A 20,415-nucleotide genomic window follows, 5' to 3' on the forward strand; every position below is an offset into this window, starting at 1 on the left:
CCTTTTTCACACACGCAGTTATTTCTATGGTTAAGTGCTTTTGAGCTGACATTCACACTGATGGATGCATCAGAGAGCAACGTAGGCTTAGTATCGTGCCCAAAGATATTGAGCATTTAGACTGGAGCAGCCAAGGGATTGAACCACCAACCTTCCCGTTAGTAGATGACGCCTCTACTACCTGATTTATTTCACTATTTAGCTTAATCCTCCTCTATGTCACATTTCTTCTGTTTGCTGGCACATTTTACAGTAAATGTCCATGTGAGAAACACAGAGCACCGTGCACGTAGCTCGTTTGTTGAACAGCCACAAAGGCATTAGTTGGCAAATAAATATAAAATTAGTTTTGTGAGTGGTGCCGCTGCCTAAACATTTGACCACAGCTGTACCTGTTGATGGTTAAAGAATGATCAGTTAGCAAAGCAAGCGTTGTGCTCAACACAAGCTGGAACAACATTTTGATGGAAACTGCGCCTGAATCAGCCAACCTCATGTTTTTTCATTTTTCATTTTTTTAACCCACATCTCACTCCTGTGAGAGGGAATAAAAAGCACGATAAATAATTCACTGCTTGCATGCATTTTGTATGAACAATCCCATCACTCATCAGAGACTTGTAGAGAGTGCCACGAAGGTTTTTGTTCCTCTGGGCACTTGTGCTTTCTGATTTAATAAACACTATTAGCTCCACGCAGCGGTGTCCATTTGGGGTAATTGCAGCAGGATGCCCAGCAGCAGGTCCAGTAGGTCCAGCTCTGTGTTCCTCCCTTCATGCTTCATTCCACACGCTGTCGTGTTATCCTCATCGTCATCCTCTGCAGCTTAAAGTCGTGTTTGTTGACCTTTAACTTCTGTATTCATTCCAGCTCACGCCTTTCCAGCTTCATCTCCATTTTTTTCCAGTCTCCCGTTGTTCCTTCACCTCTCCTTTCTTCATGCCCCTCTGTGTCTCCCACTCTCACAGGTAGGTTCCCTCATCATCCGACATTCCATCAAAGGCCTGTTTTCACTTATGTGATCGTATGTATTTCTGCCATGTGACATGGTATAGAAAATGATATGCTGTTTAAAATGTAGAGTATTTAGTTGCAGAAAGGGTTGGTCTACATGGAGCTTGTTAGTGACAAACAGAGGAACTAAGTACAGTTGTCATTTGAACAATAGAAACAGTAAGGTACTAGAGATCAAAGTTAAGAAAAGGTAAGACACTTTTTTTTTTCGTACTTTCGTACTAAAAGTATTGGTCTACAAATGTAGAAATGTCCTGTGTTAAAAACCACTTGCACAGGTGAAAAGCCACTCAATGCAGAATGATGAAACAGCATGTAAGGGGCTGAATGTCCCAAATGAATCTTGCATTCCTTAAAATGTCTCTAAAATGTAAAAGCAAACCTCGTTTATTCCTATAAAATCACATCAGTGGCTACACAGAGGTCCACTAAAGCCTTCATCAGCAAAAACACCGATACTTACAGAACAGCATTTAGAGATGATATCTGTGGATGAGACAGGATGAGCTTTATCTTCTCTACAAGATAAAAACCTAAATGTGTTCAGATCAGTTCCTTTACTGGATCTAAGAGCCAGATGTTTCCTCGGTTAGAGGTGACTGCAGCGCTCTCGCCAAAGTCAGTGAGTTATTTGTAACTGCTTTTCAATCGTCGCACCGATGCATTTGTTTCTCGTGTCAGCTTAAACCCTGCTCTGTTGTATACACCAGGGTCTCTGATTATCTGCCTGCATTGCCTGCGTTACTTAGTGTGGTGGAGAAGGCTGCCAAGCGCCGCAGCAGAATATACGGTTGTAGGCAGCTAGAGAGCGCCTCGTCATCTGAAGAAGCCCGAGGAGGGTGAAGGTGCTCCTGTTTCTGTGACCGTCAAACAGATGGCAACAGAAATGCACAGAACATGGCCTAGATTCACACATGCTCTCCCTCTGTCACTGCATCCTTTGCTCTCTCGCTCATTCTTGTGCACACTCTACAGCTCTCTCCCTCTCTCGGTTTTCTGTCTTCTCTGGTATGTTGGAATCAGCCAAAGAAGCGGTGATAACATCAGATTTTCTTCTCTGGATATTTGTACTTCTCTCTCTCCTGGTCTCCCAGATTAAATGTGCGTTGGTTGTGCCTGTGGACGAAACGGTTGCCTAGTAACCGCCTGATGAGAGCAGCCTTGAGGCCTGCAGTGATGTCAGTTTGAGTCGGGGGAGGGGTGCAGATTTATATGCGAGCGTGTGCGTGCATGTGTGTAAGAGAGAGATGGAGCAAGAGATGGCAGGCCTAACCCTCGGCAGAGCTCAGCATCATCTCACGCAGGTCACGTGCTGCGCTGCTTTTGTAGGCCATCCTTACGTAACCCGTGTCAGTCTGTGCGAGAGAGCGCGTATTAAAGGCTTCTATAAAAGGCTTCTGTGCATGGCAGTGAGCGCGACCCTGTATGCACGAGCCGGTGTGTGCTAGAAAGACGAAGGGTGTCATGCGATGCGTGGGCGTGGTGAAGGTGAGGTCTCCCACCACCGATATCAATAGCACTGCATCATCTTGTACCAAAGTCACTCAGCTGATGGGAAGCAAGCACTGTCCCTGTGCTCAGCAGAGGCCACGTGTTCGTGGTGCTTATGTGTGGGGGAGAAATGCAGAGTGTAAGATTTGTATTTGGCTGGATTGAGTGATCGTTGGGCAAACAGGTCACAGACATTCAGGTTACATTAACTTACATTAGTTAATATAACCTGAACATCTGCATTTCTATAGTGCTTCTCTGGGCCCAGCCACATTACTTTGTTCACAAATATTCATACAGAAATTTATTCAATCCACACAGGACTTCATCTACTTTGCATTCACATCTACAGCCAGTTACGATCCACCAAACAACCTAACACTGATGTCTTTGGACTGTAAGTGCCTGGTGTAATGTTTCAGCCACATGCCTACAGCAGGGGGGGCAACTCCAGGTCTTGAGTGCCGGTTAGATGTGTCCTTGATGCAACACAGCTGATTCAAATGGCTAAATGACCTCCAGAGGCCTGGTAATGAACTAATCATTTGATTCAGGTGTGTTGACCCAGGGTGAGATCTAAAACCTGCAGGACACCGGCCCTCGAGGCCTGGAGTTGGACACCCCTGGCCTACAGGCTCAGGGTGAGGTTTCTTCAATGCACGATTTCTCTGTGTCATGTTTAGGGAGTGATCACTGTTCTACCTTTTTTCCAACAATAGAGTAAATACCTTAGCTTCCATATGGTTGTCAGTTACTTGGCTGGACTTGGCTTAACAATGCCTCTGTATGGAATTTAGACCTATTTAGTGCCCCCAAATTCTACCCATGATGGAGCTATTGGGACTTGTGACAGGAAGTGTGATGTCCGGCTTTCTCAGAATATAAAATTCATAACTTAATCTGGACTATATAAATCGTGGATGGCTCCCGAGGTTATGCAATCCACAGTACTTTGCTACACAGCAGAGCGCTGTGCTCGGCTTTTCATGTGCTACTCTTTGTAGCTGCAAGAAATGGAATTAAGGTCAGCGAAGCTAAAGAAGACCCTGCGCTAATCAGCCTTAATAGCCAATTACATGCTTTTCACATCAGTTTAACACCTGCAACAAAAAGTCTTTCACAGATGATAGAAGAGCAATTAGAGAAACACTGGGAAGGCTTCGAATGAAGTATTTTTAACCTTTCAGTGGAGTAAAACCTGTTTCTAAAACATGTGGTGTTCTCCCATGTTCTTCTTTTGTCTTTCATGTGTGCAGTTTTCTCTGTGGTCAACATGGTGTCCTCTGTTTCCATCTCATCCATCCAACATGCGCTGTGATAAAGTGAAAGTTTTATTTACTAAGAAGCAGGGAAGCAGCACTTTAACTTTGGCCTAGTTCCATTTTGGCAGAAGGACCCCCTTAGTCTACTTCACTTCCCCTCGGGCCTTTCCATATGCTACAAGTAGGAAAGAACAATATCTAGGCTACACATAGCACAGAGAAATTGATGGGAAAAGTCCGTCTGACAGGGCAGAGGTCAGATTTGGACTGCTTTCTGCCTCCTGGCGCAGTTTCTCAGTGCAGTCAGTCAGTGTGCGCACAAACTGTGTGTTGACAATTCAATCAATCTATTAGCAGAGGACTCAACTGGAAACTGAATCCTCAGGGGAAACTGAATTAAGGTATGATGGTTCTGCATGGATTGATGTGTGTTTGTGTGCTGTGGGGGTGGGGGGTGTCTCACTGCTCCACAGTCCAGCATGGCCGTCACAACCCTCCATCTGGAGCCTCAGGTAATGTGTGATGGTGATGCTTCTTACTCATTCAGATTTACACAGCACACACTTGTGTGTGTTTGTTTTTAGTTGTTGTGATGTCGGGTTACTTAATAACTGGCTCGGTTGAACGGTGACATAAGGATTTTCTTCAGAATATACATTCCCACTGCACCACATCTTGCGTGTGATTCTCAGCTCCTTGTAATCAGCGCAGCTCTGCTCGCTGCAGCTTCACGGCTACACTGGCCTCACCTCAGCTGTCAGTCTCTCCAACAGCAAAGATCATTCCTGATGTAATTCCACCTCCACCTTGAACTCATCAGTCACTTCTGTCACCATTATCTCACTGTCCTCATGTCCTGCAAGACCTTCACGTACTTCTATGACTTCCTCTTGGAGTGCCACAGCTCCTCTCTTGACACCCTATCGTATGCTTTCTCTAGATCCACATAGTTCTCTGTCAACACTCTCAAAGCAAACATTACATCTGCAGTGCTTATTTTCAGCTGGAAGCCGCACTACTGCTCACTGACCCTCACCTTCTTCTCAGCCTAGCTTCAACCATTCCAGAAAGTTCATTCTGTTCATCTGGACGCAGCGTTTTCAGTGAGAGGAATCTTTAATTACTCCTCCACACGACTTCTTCGGTCTCAGCTGACAGCAGGTTTCTTCAACAGCACATTTGCATAATGACCAAAACTTACACCAATAACCAAGAGTGCGCCATGAGCTCAGTTTCATCAGTTTTAATAGGCAAATTGTCATGGCCACTGATTACTGGTCACGGCAGTTTGCATATTAACAATACCATTCCCACTTCAGGAGCATCAGCCAGCTGTTGCTTCAGGTAGCTAAATTTTCTTCCAGTTTATTGTGGATGAAAATCAAGTCTTAGAATCTACCACAATTCACTGATTGCATCAACTAAATGGATAACCTCATCAGGTTTACTATGTAGGAAGTAAAAGATGTCAGAGTAGTAGGGTGTCATGTGAAAGGCCCAGTCACAAGGAGGCATACGTCGGTATATTCCTAGTGGCAGACCCAAGCGAGGCCAAATGCTGAGGGTTTCTTCAGGACAGGCATCCAGCACGAAGTCTTGGCCAAATCAAAGATGTGGATCAATGACTGCCTTCAGTAACCAGGGTGCCAGTGAAGCTGTTTTTAAATTGTTTTTTTCTTTGTTTGTTTTTCTCTTCAGTACAGGAACAATAAAATTGCTTTTGTTCATTCAAATTAGCACAACAGGGGAAAAAGTGGCAACAATGAACACACCAATTCAAAGCAGGCTGAGAGAATCAGCCAATCCATCGCCTACTTTTTGTGCAAAAATGAGGGCTTTTGTTGCACGTCTAAGACACTGGTACACAGCTGTGTGACAGTCTTACATCGTTTTTCCCACAGCATTATTCAGGCTCTGCACAGACGTGAAGCAGAAAGTTGAGCAGAAAGGGTCGCATTTTCTGTCATGTATATATGCTGTGTGAGTAGTGAATGCTCATATTAAACATATACATAGAATAGAATAGAATAGAATAGAATTCAACTTTATTGTCATTGCACATGCACAGGTACAGGGCAACGAAATGCAGTTTGCATCCATCCAGAAGTGCTTTAGTGATATAGATATATTACAATATATATTAGCAATAATATAGATATGTGAGTATATTACAGAAATGGGTCTATTATGGTATGTTATAATGTACACGGTATGAAGTATGTTGTGAATATTCTATAACTATAAGTATGTACAGGCTGTAGTGAGTACAAGCTATGTACAGGATATGAACAGGATATAAATATGAAAAACTATACAGAATATGAAATAAATAACTTTACAGAATCTGGGATATACAGCTATACAGAAATGTGAACTATGCAAGTTGTAAACAGTTGTAGGATTAAAGATTATCGAATGTACAGAATGATTATTTACACAGAGCTATACAGTAGTGCAGTTAAGATAAGTGAGGGTGTAGATAGTTTCTACAGAGGCTATATAAAGTGCTGGTGGTTGTGAGTGGTGGTTCAGTCCATGTTATTATTGTGTTTGAGGGTACAGTTGTCCATTGTGGGTGTGTGTATGTTCAGTCCATGAGTTTAACGTGGGTCAGATGTCAGGAGGCAGAGTTCAGGAGTCTGACAGCTGTGGGGAAGAAGCTGTTCCGGTACCTGGTGGTCTTAGTCCGGAGGCTCCTGTAGCGCCTCCCAGAGGGCAGGAGGGTGAAGAGTCCATGTGATGGGTGACTGGGGTCTTTGATGATTTTCCCAGCCCTTTTCAGACACCGCTTCCTGTAGATGTCTTTTATGGCAGGAAGTGGTGCTCCGGCGATGCGCTGGGCAGTTTTCACGACCCTCTGCAACGCCTTCCGGTCCGAGGCAGAGCAGTTCCCGTACCAGACTGTTATACAGTTGGTCAGGATGCTCTCGATGGTGCAACGATAGAAGTTCACCAGGATGTCTGAGGACAGGTGGTTCTTCCTCAGAGTCCTCAAGAAGAAGAGGCGCTGGTGAGCCTTCTTGACCAGCTTGGAGCAGTTGGTCGTCCAGGTGAGATCCTCGGAGATGTGGACTCCCAGGAACTTGAAGCTGCTCACACGCTCCACAGCCGTCCCCTTAATGTGGATGGGTGGATGTGGGTCAGCATTCCTCCTGTAGTCCACGATGAGCTCCTTGGTCTTCTCGGTGTTAAGCAGCAGGTTGTTTGTGTCGCACCACTCAGCCAGACGATCCACCTCCTCCCTGTAGGCGGCCTCATCGTTGTCACTGATGAGGCCAATCACCGTGGTGTCATCTGCAAACTTAATGATGGTGTTGGAACCATCAGCAGGTCTGCAGTCGTGGGTGAAGAGGGAGTAGAGGAAAGGGCTCATCACACAGCCTTGTGGTACACCGGTGTTCATTGTGATGGTAGATGAGCAGCGGTTATCCAGCCGGACATGTTGGGGGCGGTTGGTCAGGAAGTCCAGTAACCATTTGCAGATGAGGGAACTGATACCCAGGTCTGTCAGTTTCCTGATGAGTTGTGAGGGGTGGATTGTATTGAATGCTGAACTGAAGTCTATAAACAGCATTCTGGCGTAGGTGTTGTTGTTGTCCAGGTGTGAGAGGACAGAGTGCATTGCGATGGAGACTGCATCCTCTGTGCTCCTGTTCTGGCGGTATGCGAATTGGTGGGGGTCCAGGGTGGGAGGGAGACAGGATTTGAAGTGTGCTAGGACCAGTCGCTCTAAGCACTTAGTGAAGATGGGGGTGAGTGCTACTGGGCGGTAATCATTGAGGCTAGATGGGTTGGAGTTTTTGGGTATCGGGACGATGGAGGTGGATTTGAAGCAGGCCGGTACCACAGCGTGGGCCAAGGACAGATTGAATATGTCATATATATATATATATATATACATATATATAACGAGGCCAGTAAATGTACAAATGATCCCTGTGAATGAAAAGCTCCGGCTTCAGACGTAGAGGATATGATACGATTATCTCAGGCACGGAGCTCTGGGTGAGCACAGAAGCCTACCACTGTTATCCACGCAGCAACGATCACTTCACATCTGTCCTGTTTGTACAGTTTCTATCTTATGCTGTTATTTTTGTGTATTTTGCTCAATGACTCTTGTGTGGTGCTGTTTAGTTTTTAAGGTGAGTTTGCTGATAAATTCTTTGACACTGGCTGTTTGCCAGGGTTAAGATTTATTCAGCGACCATAACCAGACCAGCTGGCTAACAGAAGTCTAGGAATGCTCCTATATGCTGCTATATCAGCGGCCCCCAACCTTTTTTGCGCCACGGACCGGTTTATGCCCGACAATATTTTCATGGACCGGCCTTTAAGGTGTCGCGGATAAATACAACAAAATGAAACTAGTACCGGTACCGAAAAAAAGAAGATTTATTCATAACACACATGAAAAGACCCAGGAAAACCGAGTAAACGATAAAAACGATAACAAAATAACGCTGAAAACCGATAAAAACCCTGAAAACTATACATTTCACACCTGAGCCTCAACTCTAGTCCCTTTATTACGAGATCGGGAAAATGAGGAAACATGAGAACCGTTTGGAATGAACCCACATATGTATGTTCGTTTTACTTAAATCACTTTGGAAAACACTATCTAACGTCATTAAAGTGCTGGCTAAGGTTAGGGCTGGAATACAAGGCTGGAACGTGTAAACCGCGGGAGCGTCATTCTATTGGATTTCATCCATAAACCGGCGCGTAGCATAAGAACGCAGAAGGTCACCTTGGGACTTGACAAATCGTTGGTATATTACGCCTCGGGAGGGCGCAGGGTTTGATACACACACAGTGGGATGCGTTCTTTGTTTTTGGTCATTTGATGGAATTTGGTGACGATAAGAAAGACACCGCAGACTGTGTAAAGACCTTCTTGCACTTTTCTCAGCTGTGAGTTGTCAATTTATACTGCAACTTTCTGTAAAGTAAAGTTTAGCAATTCTCAAGCCAAGACTGAAAACATGGTACAAATGTGAGCTATAGTGTATCATGATCCCATCTTCCAGTACTGTGACAGCCGGGATTATTACTAGGATAATGAGGTCTACGCTTATTCAACTATGTGCTTTAAATAAAGCCACAACACCAAGAAGAATTAGCATTAAGCTTCCCTGTTTCAATTTCCTGTGACTGTTTTGGAGCACAGTGTCTGAAACTAACAAGTTGAAATGTTTGTGCCTCTTTCAGAGGAAGTTTGATTAATATTTCTTTGCTGACAGTGTACATTTTTCAGGTCGAAAAGGCAACTTCATTATTCTATTATTTTAGCTTCTCTCATGCTGTAATAGCTATAAAAAGATGAGAGTGGCTAACCTTTCCCCTCCTCACATTGTTGTGGTAGACATCCATCCATTAAGAGCCAATGGGTGGTGTGAACACTGCCGGCTTCCCTCGGGCTGCGGCACTCTCAGCATGCAGCATCTTTTTCTGAATGCTGAAGCCTGCACTCACTCGTTATTAAAGCTGCTATACTAATTATGTCATAATCATGTGATAAGCCATTGCACATACATATTAAGAGGCCTAGAAAATCCTTTCTGCAACGAGGAATGAAGGCTGTATGGGCTTTTTTGGTTGAATGAAATTACTTGAGTTCTTAAAAAATGAATTTCAGCCGAAAGAAATGTTATTCGAAGATCCCAAATTTAATGCAAAAGTGAGAATAATCCATTAGCTGTAAGCAGCCTTCAGCTGGTCATCGGGACCTGTTCCAGCTTACATGTGGTGAGCTTACCGGTCCAGCTCATACCCACAACTATGGTGTATTTACTATTAGTTTCACTTCAGCTTCTCTTTATTTTCTTAATGCTTTACTAAATACTCGTTAAATCATCAGAGATACGCAGTTCAAAGAGAAATGCATTACTGATGTACTTTTAATATTTCTGCATTAAATCATTTTCAGAAGAAGAAAATCTGGATTTTTCACCTGATCTTAATGATCACATCTTGTGCTCATATTACAATAATGGTGTGTTAGTTCAAAGATACACTAACAAGTTCATAGTAGCTAACTAAATAACCAGAGAACTGGAAAATGGCCTCAGACTTTGTGTACCTGCTGTTTGCATATGGTGCCACCTTGTGGTCTTTTGGAGTATTGCACTATTCCACTATTTGCAAGTCTTTAGTGACTGAAAAGTATGCCGTTGAAGAATTGCTTTGAGTCATTGCTCAGTCAGTTTTGCAGCATGAGCGCCAGCAGTCACAGTGTAACCAGGCCTTCCTGGCCTCGAGGATAATAAGTGTTTTGCACTTTGTGGTAAACTCTCCCTTCATGGAGTCTCTACACTGCAGACTGTGACAGTGATACGCCTGCATCCTCAAGGGTCCTGACCTACCTTCATGTTGCAAAGTGGTTTTTCTTAATCTGTGATACTTTGAGCCTTTGCTGTTAGCTTCTGTTAGCAACCTGTGGCAACCACATGTTATTGTAAACGTAGAACTGGACTGAATAGAGTCTGACTAAGATCTAATCCAGGTTTTAAATTATGATTTCAGTTGCACATTTATTGCACGTTTCCTTAAAGTGCCAAAGAAATGCAAAGTGTTTGCTGTGTTATTTATGTCAGGCTTTTATGTTGGCTCAGTCTGACCCGAACTAACCGCTCATCTCTTCTTTGTCCCTCTTAGGCCTCCTACCGATGACTCAGGAATGCGTAACAATGCTGCCGCCGCTACCACCCTCACCTCCACCCCTCCCAGCAGTCTCCCATCCCAGACGCACCCCTGCAGCCCTCCAGACTCGGCGTCCTCCCTCACCCCCTGCTCTTCACTGCCTCCCTCTGTGTCGCCCACCCTCACAGATGTCTTCGGCCTGCCAACCCCACCTTTGGGCAGCGGCGGCGGCTACAGCCTGAGCTCCTCGTGTGGCGGCAGCGGGAGCTCGCGCTCTCCATCTCCACTTACGCTGATGCAGGCCGTGGCAGCCTCAGGCAAGCCTTTCGCCTCCAAACCCATGGAGCTGTGGAGCAAGCACGACGTGGCGGACTGGCTGGAGAGTCTCAACCTGGGGGAGCACAGGGACGCTTTCCTGGACAATGAGATCGAGGGTGCTCATCTGCCCTCGCTGCAGAAGGAGGACCTGATAGACCTGGGCGTGACAAGAGTGGGCCACCGCATGAACATTGAGAGGGCCCTCAAGCTGCTGCAGGACAGACAAGCCCCGAGGTGACGGGCTGGCGACGTGTGGAGTCAGGGCCAAGGAGAGGGAGGTGTCACGAATCACTTTTACCAATCTCTTCATCAGACATAATCTCAAGACGTGGAACCGGGTGGAAGTTTTGTCCAAGCTGATGCTGCCTCTTGCTGTGTATGTCTCCTCCCATCCTCCGCTGTCGGCCTCATCTCAGTGCTCCAGTGTTGTTCGCCCTCTTCCTGCTTCCCACTGTCCTGAGCATCAGGGGATCATGGGATGTTTGGGGGAACTGCAGGGGGAGAAAGAAGAGAATAGCTGCTATGTCAAATCAAGGCGAGAGAAAGGAGGACAGTATGTGGGACTGTAAAGAAAACAACATATTCTGGAAACACTGGGAAAAAACACTTGTCTGGAAGTTTCTTCACACAAAGACTCGTGGTCACCTGACTGCTTTGGATACTCAAGACTTTTTCCATACACCCCGGTGTGGGTGCATGAAAACCCAGCTGAGCTGGTCGTTGCTCCTTTTCTATCTTTGCTAGAGTTTGTTCAGAGAATATTTCTTCACTAGAGTCCTACCGGAGTTATATTTCTGGGTGCATCTAAGGTTGTAGAGAACAATTTGAGATAGACTTCATTTTTGTTCTTTTTTGTTCTTTTTTGCTTTTCACCTGTTTGTGTCAAAACAACAGCATTTGCTGACATGTTTAACTAATACTAAACCATATCCACACACACACACACACACACACACTTTCTGCACAGTGCCACAAGCTGACGAATGAGATTTCACACAGTCTTTACATCCTGAGCACTTACACACGTGTAGTTACTGCGATGGCCTTCTTCCCTGACAAAGATCAAAGTGTGGAGAGGGGTGGTCACCAGAGGAGGAGCTGCGCCCGAGCTGGGTCCGTGAAGTCCTGCGGCAGTCCGCACCTGCTCGGTGTCCACCTCGTGACTCAAGAAAAACCAAGGTGAGGATGCAAGATGGACGTACAGATGTTGGAACAGGAAAATGGTTGTGCCAGCTTCGCTGAGAGTGCGTCCTTCTCCTCTCTCGGTTTTTCCTTTCCTACTTCTGTGTGCATGTGTGTGTGTTAATAGTTCACCCAAAATATCATTAAGGTCCATTTAACTATTTCTATGAATCTGCTATATAGGGCACTTATAGGGAAACGAAAAGTGTTACTTTTTGTATTTTTACCATCAAATCTTCTTCACTTACAGCAGGTCGGCACCTGCCCACAGTAACGCTAACGTACCAGACACCCTGTGTGTAAGTGGTAGAACAGAGTGGTTATTACACTGTGTGTTTCTAGCATTCGTGCATTATTTTGGGAAATCCACTTACTCGCTTTCTTGCTGTGAAATAGAAAGATCGATATCGCTCTCTTACTGGTCGCTGAGAGCTGGAGTGAAATGCAAAACATCCGTCCACCTGTTTTATGCTCACTTTCAATGAGAGCAGAAGATATGACACATCCATACGCATAAACACGCATTTATTCAAACAAAGGAAAACTATCAACCAACAAATGTAAGGTGGTCTAAACCTTACTAAGCTTCCACTGTGTGGGATGATGAGAAGATGGTCAAGTTTTTCACATGAGTTTGACTTTCAACTGGAACTTTGTCATTTCAAGAGAGAGACTGTCTTTCACAAACTAGTACCAACTACTCGGCTTTGCTACTTTGATAAATGTACTGCAGATAGTGCTGACAGGATTCTTACACTGGATCCAAGCTAGGAGACATCATCCTGTAGTTTGTTTATATACATTTCCCTTGTTTTTCCTGGTCCTTAGCAGGATATAACACCGGACAGCAGTAATGCACCTACAGGCTGTTTGCATCGTTAAATCACAAAAATGAGAGAAGGCCACCAGAGGCCTGTACTGTGCAGCAGGATTTTAGGCCATCCAAGTAACTTCTGGGTTAACTCTTGGTTTTCTGTAGTGCAAAGGTGGTTGACATCATACTGGGGTACATCGCTATGGTAACTTACGATGTCCACCTAAGTCATTGGCTACTGACCAATCAATTCTCCAGAAAATAGCAGGATCCCTCTGACCTCTACAGGCAGAGTAGGAGGGACTAAAGTCTTTCAGCAGTGCCTAATGTCTCTGCGCTTCCCTGATGATTATCAGAAATAAATATAGATTTGTAGATATTACTTTATAATTGAATGTTTTATCCGTCAGCTGCATCCTAAAACAGGACACCTACACTGTACTTGCTGTCCTCATATGACATCTCTGCACACATTAAGCCTTTGAACTGTTTTTATATTTAATCTGTCAAACCCCTTAAACAGCACTGAGTCTGCAGCTGAAAGAATAAAAACTAAAACTGTCAGGAGAAGGTTACAGATTGTAGATTCTCTGCTGGGGAAACACATTTTACATGTGCAGCTTGTACAACCACAGAATGAAGCGTAAACTTTCCCATTGTCCCCCGAATGTGCGCATATAAATTTGGTGATTTAGAAAACGTGTAAAATGTTGTTATACTTGATTCTGATCTGCTGCGAGATATCTTTTGCAGCTACTGGGATGAAGATCGCCCAACAAGAGCACCTGTTCAACCAGTCAGATTCATTTCTCCTTTATCAGGCTGTGGGCAGTAACATTTAATGTTTAAATGACTCCTGTTTAACGTTTCAGATCTTTAAAAACAAACAGCAGCATGGAGAGAGCATTCAGGAATAATATAAATGTTGCAGCTGTGTGCGAGAAATCACCAGATTCATGCTTTGTAGCACTGCTGTCCCATCTTATTTGCAGCAATGTTGCATTTGCTGTTAGATTTTTATCATCATCTGATTGGTGTGGGTGACACTCACAGGGATCGTTTTGTGTGGAAGAAGACTCATATATGACCAGTGAAATGCTCCTTTCAGATTGGTCAAATGCTGCCAACACCACTCCTTTCATATACCCGTGCTGATGAAACCCTAAATTAGTTTTGGGAGTTGATAACCAGCTTTGAGTGACCACTTATCCTTATTGCTAATGTTAGGATGAGTGAATCCACATAATGGAAAGTTGGTTGTGTAGAACTTGCTGTGGTACAGGACCCAGGTGTTCTAACTCAGTACCAGATACTGGACTGGTAAATCATCTGTCTGGTAAAGTGTTTGCTTTATGAGACAGACATGCTGGAAGCATTACGCTTAATCCAAAGATTAAGTAAATGGTAAATGGACTGGTTCTAGCGCTTTTCTACTCATCTGAGCACTCAAAGTGCTTTACACAACTTGTGCATTCACCCAAGCACACCTTTCTAAGATGTGCGTGAATGTATAGCTAACATTCACACACTCACATGGATGCATCGGAGAGCAATTTGCCAAGGATATTTGGCATGTAGACTAGGGGAAGCCAGGAATCAAACCACCAACCTTCCGATCAGTGGATGACCTGCTCTACCTCCTGAGCTACAGCCACTCACGTCAGTTACTAGTGAATATCAGTATTTTTACTTTAAACGTCAGTCCTATTTAGAGCACACACGTGTTTCTAGATCACTGAAGGATCATTTTTTCTGTATTATAAAACAAAAAAGGTTTCGTACATATCGGACAAAACATACACGGACACAACACGTTAGTATCCAATAATAATCGGTTGGAATATCACGTGATTCCGTGTAGAAAAGGACACTCATTTAGAAACAATGTTTCTCTTTTACAACTGCATTTACAGCTTTAGAAGGTGTAGACAGTAAAAAGTCAAACTCAGGTACACTAACTAAATTGCTCAGTTGAAGAATGCATTGACTTATAGAAGTAGGTAAAACTGAGATGTTCATGCAGTTCTCTGTGCAAAGAGTGCAAAGTAGGTTAGCTTAGCATCGAGTCGAGCCACAGGTTGTGAAAAGATTTGTTGGTGAGGACCTTTATCTTGTCTTTGATTATTGAGGTGGATATTTCTCCCTGAGCTCGACTCACAGACAGAAGACTGGTGCAGATTTTCTTCCTGGAAGAAAGCGGTGTGTGTATTTCCCAAAATACTGAGCTGCTTAAGGTTCTCACTGGATGGCGTTTTGTTGCGTTTGACTCCAGTGTGAAATCCTTTACAAACATTCTTTTGTTTACTTTTGAACTTTTACATGTTTGAATATACCAGAATGCTTTAAGCAAACTAACGTTTAAGAACTTCAGTTCAGTGATTGGTATTTCAAAAGCTACGATAAGTAACATTTTTATGGAGCAAAAAAGAATCATTGAAACATTTTGTATGCTGTTTTTTGCTTATGAGGAAAATAATAATAAACTGTGTGCATTTGGTTAACTTGAGTTCAAATCTGACCAGATTCAAAATGGAAAAACTGGAACAGTCCTTCGTGGTGGCAAGCAGCACTAAAGCAAACTAACAGTCACAGACTCTGAAAGCAGACTCTTTGTCTTTAGGGCGTAACAGGACACTTTCTTCTAAACGTCCTTAACTGCAAGCTGGAGTCAGATGTCATCGAATCACGCTGAACCATTTTCGAGCTTTGGGTTTTACATAATTATGTGTTCACATTGCCGTCTCCTACATTCTAACCACTGTGCAAGAAACGGAGAATAATCACTTGACCAAGCCAGCACGCGGTCATCAGTGTGAGCCCGGCGTGAGAGCAGACAGGGATAGAAAACTGCTGCTCGATTCGAGTCCCATAGTTTCACCGCAGCAGAGGCAGGATTCAGACCGAGGATCCAGTTTAAACCCAAGTCAGACGGTGCGTTTGCCAGCAGTGATAACGGGTTAGTCGGAAGTAGAAGTGCAGTATGCGCTGTCGTGTATATAAGAGTGTTTAAATGGATTAAAATGTCTATTAGATTATATGTATAGATCTATTCAGATGTTTAGAAGAAAAAAATTCTAAGAAGATAGATTTATTGTTGTCAGAGCTGACCTGATGACCTAAGCACTGGTCTCATTTGCCCCGTCATCATCTGTAACCAGCTCGACCCCCTCCGCCCTCCACCTCCGTCAGTCACACAGCTCCGTAGATAGAAGGCGCTCTCTCCAAGTAGATTTTTTCAGAGCGCTCTTAGATAGAGCGTTGATATGTGCTTGACAGTAAGCAGTGTCTGGAAATATATCTGGTTTTCTTCTGCCCTTATTTGCGTTCATGTCGCACTCCACAGCTTCACGTAGGCGCTGCTTTTTGAGGTGACAAATGAAACATACACAAGTTCTGTGTTCTGTGAACATTAGCCGTACGGAGGCCGGCACGGGACAATGCTGCTACAATCCTGTTCCTGTTTGAACTTCTTTTCAAAACACGTACAGTGGCGTGCCAGGCGGGGTAGAAAAGCACAGTATTTTTAAAGATTTGTATAGAGTTCTATGAAATTTTATAGAGGTTACCTGAACAAAAACTGTTCAACACTGATGTGTGGATTGCCAAACAGAAATACCATATATACGTAGATGCGATGTGGATATTATTAAACTTATGGGTTATGTAAGAAGCAATATTTATTCTAACTGAATCTCCTTGGTTGTGTTTTCTTTTGCCATTTTAAAGTTACATATCATGATGCAATCACTTGTCAGTGTTTTATTAAGCGTTGCCTAAAATAGATGCACTCTCTACTGCAGTAGTAATACTTTGGCCAATCAAGTGACCACTGAACCCAGGCTTTGAAATCCCCGAGTCTGGGTTTTTTGTTAAAAAACACAAAAGTTACATTTCTAAAAGTATATCTGCAGGCCATGTTGATAGGAAACTATATGAAACGTATATATATATATATATATGTGTGTATGTATACATACAGAGATCCACCAAAAAGATGTGCGGTGCCTGTTGATCCCTTCCTGTGGATCAGTGGGTCACTCAGCACTTTTATCTGTGGACATGTAGAGCTGAGTAGATGTAGTAATAATCTTTAAAGAGCATCACCGTAGCGTGGCGTTTCACCGGGCCGTGTTCACCACAGGCATGGCTCACTAACCCACTTCCCGTCAAAACACTGCTCCCACTCTTTCATTGTCCAACATTTGGGTAACTTTTTCTTTTTTTTCTTTTCTTTTTGATCAATTAAGTTCTGTTTTTTTTTCCATGAATAGATTTTACTCATTGATTAAGTCTTCATAGAGGCTAAGATGTTTTCGGTAATTTGTGCAAAGACTTGTGTTCATGTTTTCTATGTTGCTGTAATTTTGTGCTATTAAATCATCATAGAGTCAACTAATTACTGAAATGAAAAGAGAGAGAATTTTCCTGTAACTGCACTCTTCCTTCCCCCTCCCCCCTCAATTCCTCAAAACTTCTTGTATGGCAACCAAAATTCACTGTAAGAAATAAATATAATATTGCACTACTGTATCCCTCTCAGTCCTTATAGTACAGGCCTGGTGCGTGGGTCTAAGTGTCTGTGTGTCAGCTAAGAAGCAGCCAGCCACACCTGAGGTAGTCGGTCTGTGGGGATGAACTAAATTCCGTCATCTGGACTAACAGGAAGCATCTTTTCTTTATTACGCAGACGCTGAATGCTCATATAACTGCGTTTTGTTGTCCTGCTTTGTACGTTCCACAATTACGGTCTCTTTGTTTTTGGTATGTTGGCTGAGAATCGTGTGCATCGCCAGAATAATCAGACGATTACACCAGAGCGTTTCCTTTTTTTTCATTGAGAAAATCAGAAAAATTGTGTAAAAATTCCTACTTAAGCACAGTAACAGCGAGTGCTTAGCAACCTTGGTATGGATGAAGACGTAGCTGGAGAGCAGTGAGGTAAAAGTAGTTATGAAGAATAAGTTGGATGATGTTTCTGCATCACAGATGCACAGGGACCCTCCCAGGAGATGATTTACATACTAACTCCATTAAACTGAACTCAGCTGCTCCTTTGTCACGTGTCACCACAGCAGGAAGCTCCAAATGTGATGTGTCCTGTCCTTACAACATCTACCAATGGATTTGTGTCTCCAGCTGGAATCAAACCAGTGACCTTTTGCTTGCCAAGTGAACGCTTGAACCACTACATTATGGAGCCACAAACAGAGTACAATATTAATCTTCTAAAGTATTGAGTGATTAAACTTTAAAATATATTAATCCAATTCCACGTCAAAGTTTCTAAATTCCAGTATTTATTTAGTACATTGTTCAGTTAAACAGAAATTATTTTACTCTGTTTCCATGAGAATAAACACAGACCAAAGATTTTTTTGGATGTGTGTCACTGGGCCGAGGCCTCCAGCTGCTGGAGGGGGGTGCTCCTGGATTCCCTGTTCCTTCATCCTCGACCCCTCCCTCCTCGTACAGCAGCATCCAGATACACCTGGTAGGCCAACTGGGGGCATCCATTAAATGAGGTGGGTGCAAGCTGGCTGGGCTGTTTGTTTCTCCTGTTCTCTCTCTTTCAGGTGGATTCGTTAGCCAGGCTGCAGTCAGTCTCAGCCTCTGGGTGGAGCATTCTTACCTGGCCTGCCCCACACACCTGTGAGTCATCTGTTTCTTTCATTTAAGACTGCTGTGTAAGTCTGGGCGAGAGGTGGGGTACACCTTGGACAGGTCACCAGTCTGCAGGGCTAACACAGCGAGACAGACTACTGCTGTAGCTCAGGTGGTAGAACAGGTTACCTGCTAACTGGAAGGCTGGTGGTTCAATCCCTGTCTGCTCAAGTCTGTATGTGAATAAACCACAAGACTTCTGTAGCAATGTGCTTTGGACAGGTGAGGTCAAACTTACTGTAACCTGTAACGGTGGTTGGACGTGTGGTGATCTGAGCTTGTTTTGCAGCCTTGGGCTGAATACAAAGCTTAACGTGCCCGGGGAATCTTTCCATTTAGTGACTTCACACTAACATCAGCAGTCAGGATAAGAATCACATGATCCAACTCACCAACCCAGCGTTTCCTGATCTAGGTACAAGCTTGTTCACGTGAAAGGAGAATGAAAGTAATCCAGCTGCTGCAGATAAAGTAGTGATGTGAGACTGAGAAGAGTCATCAAGTTAAAGGTAGGAATAAAAACCGACCGCGCTGATCTGTTCTCATCGACCAGTCCATTAATTTAATGTTTATATTTGCATTAGACTGTTTTAATTGAGTTCCATTTTATTTATGCAGCACCAAATCATAACAGCAGTCGCCTCAGTTTTTATTCTTGGAAAGCTGCAGCCCCAATGTTTCATAGTCTGAGAGCAAGTAAAGCACGAAAACAAAACCAGAGTTCAAACGCAGGTATAGTCTACCTGTACAGTACAAACAGGTGCGCTGGTTTATATGTTAATGCTTATAGAACAACAAAACTGTTTGCAGTGAAAAGGGGAAAAAAGTCAAGTCATGTGTTGTTACCTAGGACCAGATGGTATGCCCCAGTAAGAAGAGAACCACCTTTGTAGTACAGAAAATCCAGTTTTAACCCCAAAGCTACCTGGATAAGATGAAATTGTGCTTTTAGTACAGGCTGCAGCCAAAACCAGTGGTTGGCGTGGCTGTGTCCATCATTCATTTACAGTCACAATTCAGCAGTTGTAAGCAGCAGATCAGTTAAAGCTTCCTTTTCCCAAGTCTACAGTTGATCCCTTTACGTTTGGTTCACTCCAGCAGATTCAATGTAGCACTAAAATGTTGGATGTTATCTAGTTTGGTAGTTGCCACATTCACATTACAGCCAAGAGAACCCCAGTGCAAGAACAGGAGACACAAACTGAACCTCAGGGGTCACAAGCTAGACCCAGTGCCAGGCCCAAGCTTGGGTTTATGGGAGGCTTGTGTCAGGAATAGCATCCAATGGAAAATCGGTGTCAAATTATACATGGATCTGTGTGTTGTGGTAAAATAAGGAGAATAAGGAAGCAACCAAAAGTTCCACTGATTTAAATCATTTATATCATGTTTTCTCTGGCTAGAGTTTCTTCGCACACCCACGTACACGCACCGGACAGCTAGAATACAGCGATGGAGACTGAAACAGCTGATTGTTGGGGGTTTCTTTGTATTATTGCAGCGTCTTTACCTTACAATAAGTGCCTTTGGGCACGGCACTATGTAAAATTGAACTGAAATTGAAAAACTAAATGCGTCTAGGTCAAATGGAGGAAAGCTTGAAACAACACAGACAAGTTAGAATGGCCTAAAATAATTTATTATCAAATTAACAACATTTTATATTTATTTAGTCCTGATTTACTTCAAGGGTGCTAACATTTAGCTCTTGACACGCAGCACTTTTTTTCTCATGTGTGCGTTTTCTGTTTTGTGCTGTTTCCTTCAGCTCGGCCACCACCCTGCACATCACATATTTATTCACGGCGACCCTCTCGATGGCCTTTGAGTGGGCAGGATGGATGCGGTGGAGCTCACTGAAAGCACCGCTGGCTCTGAGGTAGGCCTTTAATTTCTTCGGGGCCATTGCATTTGGGGGGATTTTTTGGATGACGCTGTCACATTTCGAAATGCATTCTTTGAAAGCTTCGGATGGATGAAGCAGCCGGGCAGAGGTTGGGCTTTTCTTCACAGCTGAGACGGCATCCT

The 20,415-nt window shown here is 43.7% G+C and overlaps 1 protein-coding gene and 1 long non-coding RNA gene across 3 annotated transcripts in view; both read left to right on the forward strand.

Moving 5' to 3' along the window:
- LOC309701688 (SH3 and multiple ankyrin repeat domains protein 2-like) overlaps nucleotides 1-15,189 on the forward strand; it is a 303,803-nt gene extending 288,614 nt beyond the window's left edge. For both annotated transcript variants that reach the window (XM_082525846.1, XM_082525845.1), the window contains one exon: nucleotides 10,428-15,189. In XM_082525846.1, the coding sequence (XP_082381972.1) occupies nucleotides 10,428-10,968 (541 nt within the window). In that variant the 3' untranslated portion in view covers nucleotides 10,969-15,189. The remainder of the gene's footprint in view (nucleotides 1-10,427) is intronic.
- Nucleotides 15,190-18,405: 3,216 nt separating this feature from the next.
- LOC309701982 lies at nucleotides 18,406-20,263 on the forward strand. Its single transcript, XR_014275333.1, has 3 exons — nucleotides 18,406-18,609; nucleotides 18,803-18,896; nucleotides 20,156-20,263. It is a non-coding gene; the product is annotated as an uncharacterized lncRNA (long non-coding RNA).
- The last annotated feature ends 152 nt before the right edge of the window (nucleotides 20,264-20,415 follow it).

Source organism: Aulonocara stuartgranti (genome assembly GCF_965226115.1).
Source record: "Aulonocara stuartgranti genome assembly, chromosome: 1".
NCBI classification, from domain to species: domain Eukaryota; kingdom Metazoa; phylum Chordata; class Actinopteri; order Cichliformes; family Cichlidae; genus Aulonocara; species Aulonocara stuartgranti.